General features: G+C 37.6%; 1 protein-coding gene across 2 annotated transcripts; it reads left to right on the forward strand.

The window, feature by feature from the left end:
- Window positions 1–399: 399 nt before the first annotated feature.
- On the forward strand, window positions 400–9,315 carry znf148 (zinc finger protein 148). 2 transcript variants are annotated; one of them, XM_027030814.3, is made up of 7 exons: window positions 400–517; window positions 1,705–2,176; window positions 2,485–2,610; window positions 2,870–2,993; window positions 3,077–3,160; window positions 3,264–3,382; window positions 4,071–9,315. In XM_027030814.3, exons 2-7 carry the CDS (start codon window positions 1,835–1,837, stop codon window positions 5,682–5,684), a joined length of 2,409 nt encoding a protein of 802 aa, XP_026886615.2. In that variant the 5' UTR covers window positions 400–517; window positions 1,705–1,834; the 3' UTR covers window positions 5,685–9,315. The 2 variants fall into 2 exon arrangements, with proteins under 2 accessions (XP_026886615.2, XP_026886616.2); XM_027030815.3 differs by having other exon boundaries at window positions 2,539–2,610.
- The last annotated feature ends 470 nt before the right edge of the window (window positions 9,316–9,785 follow it).

Raw genomic sequence — 9,785 nt, forward strand, 5'->3', positions numbered from 1 at the left:
GCATTGTTTTTGCAAAAATACTAGCCCGCCCCGCTTCTGATAGAATCTTCCAGTTAAGATTCAGGATTATTTTTATATGACTGTATTACAGAAGTGCATGATCAGGAAAATATAAAGTAATGCCTTATACAAAAACAATATCCCTGGGAATCTTGACATTTTTCTATTTGCTCCACAATTGAGAAACTATATTATACATGTATGATGGATGCGGTTCATAAATCAGACTACATATAAAAATAACCGTTGAATCACGGGATGTATTTGTAAGTTATACAACTGCCTACATCTGAATCCATCTTCTTCACCTGGATAAATTCAATGAAACAGACACCATGTAATACAGATAAGTCCCACAATGCACCGCAAATAGATTACAGTACAGATGGAATGTTACTAGCTGGTTATTAGCATCCAGTTAGCCAGCTCCTATCAATCTGCACTGCACAGAAAACTTTTACAGGAAGATGTTGACTCCTGAATTTATATTGCCATCGGCGCTGTAAAAACGAGTAAGGTACGTAGCTAGATAGCTATAGAAACTACAAGTCAAACCTTGCACATGATTGTGCGTTGATTCTGGTAATTTTCTCCGAAACGAGTAGCTAATCGTGTCATTCCCAAAGTGCAACTTGTCCGTTTAGCTAACCTACCTAACTGCTGTTTTGATTTTCCAGGCCTGGACCTGAATACACATAGCTAGCCAGGTCAGCTAATTGGGGATGTAGTAGCGGTCAAGCAGCATTTTTACATTTGCAAACGAAATTTGTCCCCACAATTTTATGTCGGATGTTTATTAAAGGATGCTTTTGGATATGGAATGGGTTTGGCTATTCAAATATTCATTCGGCGCTAGCCCAGCCAAATAGCTAGCTAACGGGTTAGCTAACCTAGCTAGGTATCTTTTTCTCCACTCTTCGACAGAGTCGCTCCGGAACTGCACTTGAAGCTGATGTTATGTCGATAGCATATACATCGTCTGTGATGGTTCCAAACGCAACAAACCTTCCAGTAATTTGTATGTGCCAAAGGCATGTGTCTTTTGCGGCCTACATTGCTAGCATTAAGTAGTTAACGCTAGCTAACGCCATAACTTGTTAGCCAGCTAGCGTTAGCCACCTGACTTTGCAAGGACATGGCCTGTTACAAAATCATTTATTAGTGGTAACATTAGCTTTTTTAAGACGTGCAAATTGTTTAGTAGGCCAAATGATAAATTCCTAGGTAGCTAGGTTGAACTTGGACCCATCATGATTAAAACAATATGGCTCTTCGCTGTGTTGAATATTTTAGTTATTTGAAGGAGGACTTGAAACCTTGAACTTACTTTATATCAGTTATCTTGGCTGGCTAATGCTAGCTAACGTAACTTGGCTTCACAGGTACTGCCCAGTAAGCAGATTTTTAGCTCTTCCAGCTGTATAGATGACTTAAAAAGGTTTTATATTTGAGATCGTCAAGTTCTTAGTCCCAAATGTATTTTAGAATCGAGTGTGGGTGATTGTATAAATTTTTATTATTTTTTTAATGTTTATTTTGTATTGGTGTGCAATTTTGCTTATTGTTTTCCCATTTAAAACTCTGCTCTCACTTGTTTTAAGATATTGAATGAAATGTCCTTTTTCCTGACTTAGCCATTAGAAACTTTGAAGACATACTCTTTTTTTCTTTTTTTTTTTTGTCTCATCTTTCTCTGTACCTCAGCCTTCACTCAGGTTTACAGGAGATTTAATTTACTCTGGACAACGATAGGGACTCCTGTCAAGAATACTTAATAGGTCCATGACTATTAGCCCTTTCCTGGTACCTAACACCAGCTGAATAAGTCACAGAGATGAACATCGATGACAAGCTAGAGGGAATGCTGATCCGATGTGGCACTGTGGGTCTACACCACTCAACAAGAGCACTGGAACCCTCAGGGGTGGACAGGAGGGGCGGAGGAAGCTTGGATATGGCTCTCGGGGAAAAGAGCTTGGCCAATCAACCCCTCCTTGCAGAAGACGACGATGATGAGGAGGATGAAGACCTAGCTGGAGGGACGCTCTCCTCACATGACCTCATCTCACATGATGAACTAATGGTTCATGAGGAGACTGTGAAAAATGATGCAGAAGAGGAGTCCGAGTTGTCCCAGCAGCTCTCCCATAAGCTACCATATACACTCCACATGCCTGTGAGTTCAGTCAACATTATAATGTTTGTGAATGTAAGTCACAGGAGCATTCTGTAAATGCCAGAGAGGTTTAAATTAGCATTTGCTGGGTTACCTTTGTGTTAACTGCCTTATAAACACTCCTCATTATTTATAAGTGTCAAATGGCACTGATCTTTCTCCTGTTAGGCTCTTGCGGAAATTCTCTCTTTCTCTCTCTCCCTCTCTGGGTTTTTATTATTAATTGATTTATTTATTTAAAGTTGCTGTGCTAAATTAAACAGTGGTGATTTAGTCTAGGGCCTAACATTAAATTGTGTGCTTGTCAGGTGAATATTAAACAGGAAATGAACCTGTCTGACTCACTAATTCTCACTAAGAAGGACAAGAAACGGGGGAGGGACATTGCAGAATGTCACAAAAAAAAGAAGAGAAAGCAGCGATCACCTGCCAAGGTAACTATACCATCATATTTTTATTTATAGAGAAAATGTATGACTTGCTCTTTGAAGGGCTGTGTATTTTTGATTTATTTATTTATTTTGAAAACTTACTGTTGGGTCTGTTAGTTTTCTAGTCTATTACTCTTACTTGCATTTGTTAAATCATTTTTATCACTTTTACTGAACTATATGGTTTTTAAAGCAGTAAACAGGGAAATAGAAAGCTGAATAAATGTGATGATGCATTTGCATTAATTTGTCACCCTGTTAGATTCTCACCATTAATGAGGATGGCTCACTAGGTCATCAGAGTCCAAAGTCTCACATCTGTGAACACTGCAATGCAGCCTTCCGAACAAATTACCATCTACAGAGACATGTCTTCATCCACACAGGTACATACACATCCTGAACATGATCATCAAAGATTAGCTTTGTTTTGTTTCTTCTGCATGCTCATCCTCAATTACTTCAACAGGAGAGAAGCCTTTCCAGTGTAGTCAATGTGATATGCGTTTCATTCAAAAGTATTTGTTGCAGAGACATGAGAAAATTCACACAGGTAAGATAATTTTAAATCATGGATCTTGCTTTCAAACCAGAGATACCAGTTTATTTACACATAAGATTTGTGTTTCATACATTATGAAACTCTCATTCCATAGGAGAAAAGCCTTTTCGATGTGATGAATGTGGAATGAGATTCATTCAGAAATATCATATGGAGAGACACAAGAGGACACACAGTGGGGAGAAGCCCTATCAGTGTGATTACTGTCACCAGGTTGTGATGTTTTTAGAATTTTTAATTTCTATACTAAACCAATAAGCCATGAGAGGATGTGAATTTCAACAATGAAATGCATCATGCTGAAAACACCCTTACCTATGATAAAATCACTGTAATACACAGCCTCACGAGGCTTATTGATTTTATAAAATGGCAACAAAAGCCATATGATGATATACACTTCTGCTCAGTAAATAGTTTATTATTAACAATATTCTTAATAAACAGTTAATCTGCCAGGCAATGTTGTTTGCTAATGAGCTTTTTTTTTTTTTTTTTTTTTTTTTTTTCCTTTCTTTCTTTTTTTTTGTTAAGAAGCACAACAGTTTTATTGGTTTAAGAACCTGGCACATTAATACAGAATCTGGTTACTGTGAAGCAGTCATGGATGTGTGTATATCAAAGATTTTACGATGGCTTCCAGCGCAGCTCAGCCAATCAGATTATGACCAGAACTATCCATTTTATAATGGTAGTCCCATTTTATAAAGAGTTCGTTGTGCTCTTTGACAATGCCTAAACCTTCACTCTTAAACTAAAAAAAAGTAATGTTGCGTTTTATAAAATTTTATTGAATACATGAGATCCCTGTGCCCTGATCTATAGTGTGATTTTAATATAAGGAGATGGCACCTATTCTGGATATCTGTAATCTTAATTTGGATGTTAATTTCATTCTCAGTACTTCTCCAGAACTGATAGAGTCCTGAAGCATAGGCGCATGTGTCATGAAAATAAAGAGAGGAAGGCTCATAAAGCAACTTCCAGAGATGGCCTTCTACGCAGCGCAGAAACCCTGGCCTTCTCCTTCTCTTCCAAGGAATGCACGCTACCCAAGAAAAAACGGCAGAAATCCACTGATAAGAATTGCACCCCAATCACAAACCCTGCTGTTGCCAGCAGAGTGGTAGAGAGCGGTGGTGAAGAAAAGACAGAGGACAGGCTTAGCAAAAATGAATGTCTTCCTCTTTATGCTGTGGCCACAAAGGTGAAGGATGAGTATGTAGTGGCAGAATATTCTGTTGAGCTACCAGGGGCTTCACCAAGAAACCGACACCTTACTGGGGAGGCATCTACTAATGAAATCATCACTCCTCCAAAGTTAGTGCTTAAGAAGATTGCCAGCAAGAAGAGTGTGAAGCAACAGTCCTTGGAACAACCCCAGCCTCCTTCCCCCATGTCAACATTTGAGGAGGGAAAAGTCACAAGATATACATTTGAGATTGTGGATAACAAGGGCTTATTGGATGTAGAGCCGAGCTCTGACTTGGAGACGGTCGATTCTCTCCAGGGTGGGCCAGCAAAACCAGTTGGGTGCAGTACAAATTATGATGATGCCATGCAGTTCCTCAAAAAGAAACGCTACCTCCAGGCGACCACGGCTAATCGGGACTATGCCCTAAATGTGAGTAGCATCTCTTCACAGCCCTCTGTCACTCAGGCAGCTGTGGTCACTGTCATAGATGAAACTGTTCCTGCCACAATCCTCTCTGAGACTCAGACTCTGAATGTGGAGATCAAGGCAAGCCATGAGAAGAATGTTCTTCCAGATGAAGTTTTGCAGTCACTCCTGGACCACTACTCCAACAAGGCTAATGGACAGCCAGAGATCAACTTCAGTGTAGCGGACACAGAGGTGACTTCCAGCATATCCATCAATTCATCTGACGTTTCTGAAAGCAGCCCTACTGAGGCCTTGGGAACCAGTTCTCAAGCGCCCCCAGCAGAGAAAGCCAGCCTTCTTCAGGAGTACTCCAAGTTTCTCCAGCAAGCATTGGAGAGGACCAGTCAGAACGACAACTACCTTAACAACCAGAGTCTCACCTTTGTGAATGATGGTGCTGGGCCACCCTTGTTTTCTACAGACAAACAATTCACTTCCACAGGTCGGTTCAGATCAGGCCTGAACTCTCCTCTAAGGTCAACTTTGGAGAAGCCCAACTTTGGTCTTTTAGTAGATTCACAACACTCGTTTTCATTTTCAGGGGATGAGACTAACCCCTCTTCAGTGTCACCCACTGAGGACTTTCTGGACCAAGTGTCATCTCCAAAAAAGTCAGACTCTCAGGGCATCAGTCAGACATTTCAAATAGCCACTTTTGACCATAACTTCAGATCACAGTTCCAGTCATCCCGCTCTGGACTGTCTTCACAGTTTAGCGTTGCCAATGGACAGGTCAGCTTAAGAAGTCATGGAGGAACAGACTTCCCAGAATTCCCTCTTGTTAATGTTACCGAGACCAGAACACAGATAACTTCATCCCCAGATGCTACAAGCAGCCAAACGTTTGGCTAAAGAAAGCTATTTAAGATTTTAATCATGTTAAAAGCACTTTATACTCTTGGTATCTGAGTTCTGTGAATGTAAGAACCAGATCCTCAGATGTTGATCTCTTTGCAAGCATTTGAACTGAAGATTTTCTCTTTTTATTTGGTGGTTTTATTAATCAAGCACGAGTGAAAAATCACTTTACCAAGTCGATCTTACCAGTCATTTAATGTTTCTCTACATTTCAAAATGCACTTTCTTTAAAGTTTTCTTTATTTTGTATTGCAATCAGTACATCTGCAAAACTGGTTGCAGTTTCTCCATTAGAGAGCATTTACAATGCCGACATGTACAACTCTTAAATTTGAAGTGACCTAAATTCCTTTTAAATTTTTATATAACAAAATTATACAGCTAATGTATTTTTGCACATTGCTTTTAAGGTAGTATAAAATCAGATGACTGCTCTTAAGGTACAAATTAAATGTAGATCTGTCATTATTTGTTCGTTGGAGTAGGTACATAGTTTTCTGACATCATTTTTATCTTTGTACAAAAGTCATGCCAATGAGACTTGTATCCATTCGTTTTATATTAGATTTCTACAGAACATGCATACTGTATACTGTACAGGAGACCTGCATAGACATATTTTTTTGTTATTGTAGAAGTTTCATGCAGGGATTGACAGGTTGGACATAAATGGATCAGTTAAAAGGAATTCATTGGAATGAAAATAATTCATATTATACATGGACAGCATACCTCAGATACAACATGGAGTAATTAATATGATAGACTAAAATTACTAAATTACTATTTCAAGAGTTTGATTTGGTTTTAGGAGTTGGATAAAGTAGGCCTACTTATTTTTGTGCATGTAGTGCCTTGTGTATTTGCAGATACATATTCAGAATATTCTTTTTTTTTTTTTTTTATTGCCTCTCTCTTTGTTTTAGAAGTGGCTTTGAAAGCAAAGAGGCTAAAGAAGGCTTTAGGCTTTAGAAAGTAACCCACTAAATTTGCACTTGGGCCTTATGGGTAAAAAGCCAATGCTCTTTATCATTTGTTTTACATTTAGATGGAAGCAAAAGCCCAGCTTGAATAACTTGGTTATTCTTTTTTTTTGATGCACCTTTTCCCATTCATTGCAATCACATAGACATTTACAAGGTCAGAGGTTAGCATGTTGGATAATGAATTTGCAAATTAATAATTCAGTCTTCTGGCTTTAATCATGAACTAAAAGATGAATTATCTTTTGAAAGAGTACATTTTACATTTATCAACTGACATTTCTATGCTTTATGGCCAGTTGGAATAAAAAGGCTGAAGTGCATGATTTTGATATTTGGTATAGATGCATATATTTGGTATTTGTAAACAGTTATGTTTGTTAAACATCAAATTTAATCTTAATTCATTGTGTAAATGTCTTTCTCTGTGTACTAATATTTGTTTTGTTGTTTATGAAAGTGTCTTACAGTTCTGTGAACAGTTGCATTTTATTCAACACCATTTCTCCTTTCAGACACAGTACTATCCTGCTAAACTGCAAACTACATGGAAATTCATTATCATCTTATTATAAAACAGTAAAGTCTACTCAGTCAGGGACAGAGACAATCTTTGTTGCTGTTACTTCTCATAAGTCATTGTAAACATTCCTTAATTTAACAGTCGGTAGACAACTAGTGTCTTGTTTATTGTAAATAAGTTGTATATTTCGAACTGTACATTTTGGTTTTTGTATGCTAAGAGTGATATGGGAAAGTTGGATGTTTTTAGGCTTTCTTTTAAATTTTATGTGAATGTACTCTGTGTAGTAAGCATAATCCTATTGATTCTGGCTCCACTGATCAAAGATCATGTTATTGTTATAGACTGGGTTTCTCTGCTCTTCCATCTATCCGTCCATTCCTCCATCTAAGATGAAAATGCCAACAGTTAGCAGTGTTTAGTGTTATTTTGAAGTCTTAAAATACTTATTTCACACCACGTTAAGAAATGATGAGCTTTTCCACTCAATGCATTCTTTAAACATACAAATTTTTTCTGTGTACAGTTACTTCTCAGATCACTCCACACATGAGAGATGCATTTCTTGAGCAATTTCATACGTATGTTAACCCCAATTAAACACAGATACTTGGACAACCAGGATACCTATAAGTGCCCCTTAAGTCAAATGTGAACAGATTCACCACAACTGTTTTGCTGTTGAAAAAATTAAATTATTTTTTCCCCCTTGTCTGTTTTTCAGACATTTGAAGTCAAGTGAGTAGGGGTAGTGATTGATTGATTGATTGATTGATTATTTCTTAGCTTCTTAACGGTTTCAGACATTTCATTCAATAGGGTGATTGCATGTCCAAATCCACTGTTTTTGTACACTGGTTATATTTTTATATATAATGTGTGCATTTTATTGTAGCCTAATTATTTCCATAGAATACTATTACTTTTATGCAGTACTATATGTAAGACATGGAAAAAAGTTTTAATCAGATTTGGGTGTGGAGTTTGTGGTTTTTTTCGGGGGGCGGGGGGCGGTGGTTGTGTGTGTCTTGTGTGTTCTGTCTTTACAAATACAACAGCAAAAGAAATTAGTGTTTTTCAATCATCTTTTGCATTTACTTCCTTCCGCCTTCCTTTCTTGTAATTACGTTTCACAATCAGACGTTTCACTGTTATGATTACTTTGAAGCTATTGAAAAAATTCTTGTGTTCTGGCTACCACCTGTCAATATACAATGTCAATAGAGACATTCCTTTTGTCAACATATCTTGCTGAATACCAATGATGTGTACACATAATGTGCCAATCAGAGAAGTGTTTATATATTACTTAGGATATATGAGGACTGTATAGAAGGTGGAGCCATTTCCAGCAGACGTAATCATTAGCTTTTGAGGGGAATATCTGTCACAGTGGTATGAGGTATCATGTTCTTAACATTTGCTGTTGAAATATTTGTGAAACATCACCTCAGTAACAATCTCTTGATACTCTGATGCATAGGCAGGCTGTCATTACTAATTCATATTAGTAAATGGGTAAATCTGCTTCAAATGAACCCTCACTTTGTACATCTATTTTATAGTATAGTTGAATGGAGCCAATTTGTGGGAATGCATATGTCATTGCTGGTCAGTTTCTGACTATAGCTGACCAGATGTTGGACTCTTCATAACACAGCATTAACACACATTGTAGTTTTAATGTGACTGCTGGGTTGAGAGTGGTTGGTCACCCAAAGATATCTGGCCAACAGCTAGAGAAAGACTTGCGTATTGCAACAGATAGGATAGCCTCAAAATAGAAAGTGTTATAATAAAGTGCTTCTAATAAAATATATGGTGAGTATATGTGGTGTCTCCATCGGAATTGCTCAGTAGCCTCCTAACATTTATGTAGGGGCGTCCACTCCTGCACGCGTAGTGTTAGGATACTTTAAGAGTGAAGGCCTGTCGCATGGATCAAGAGGTTGATCACAGTAAAATTAAATGGTTTTTAACTAAAGTGGTAAAATGTAGGGTATTTAATATTTTCGAATGCTTATGTTGCTAAAAGAAAATTGATTTGTCAGTTGTAGTAAAGGCTGAATGGCTGCGGAAACAGCACAAAGAGTAAGATCAATAAATGTTTCTTGAAAGATCTGATTCGTAGTTTGTGTTTTTCTCAAACCTCTAAAAAATAAACTCGAATTATCATAACCTGCCAAACGAAAGAAATAAAGCCGCTTTTTGAGGCGTTAACGTGCGCACCTAAATGACGCACATACATACACGTAAGTTGCATCCGGGAGGCATAGGTAAGGTGCAGTATGTCTCGTGTTTATATAAAGTGTTTTAAAATGTGTTGCCATATCAGACTTTATAAACGTTTGTAGGTTGGTAATGTTGCAATATCAGACTTTCTAAAAGTTTATAGGTTATGTGAAAAGTTCTAGTCATCACAGCTTACTTATTTTCATTTTTTCCATAAGGAAATGGTCGTAGTGGACAAACTGGAAATCTGTCCCATGGGATTTGTTCTACTACTACCATATATAGCTCTTTTAGATGTTTTTATTGGTGTCACTTAATCATTGTTTACAAATGCATGTCATATAGCAGTGGAAATGG

This window comes from Electrophorus electricus, chromosome 4, assembly GCF_041902795.1.
Source record: "Electrophorus electricus isolate QZ-2024a chromosome 4, ASM4190279v1, whole genome shotgun sequence".
NCBI lineage: Eukaryota > Metazoa > Chordata > Actinopteri > Gymnotiformes > Gymnotidae > Electrophorus > Electrophorus electricus.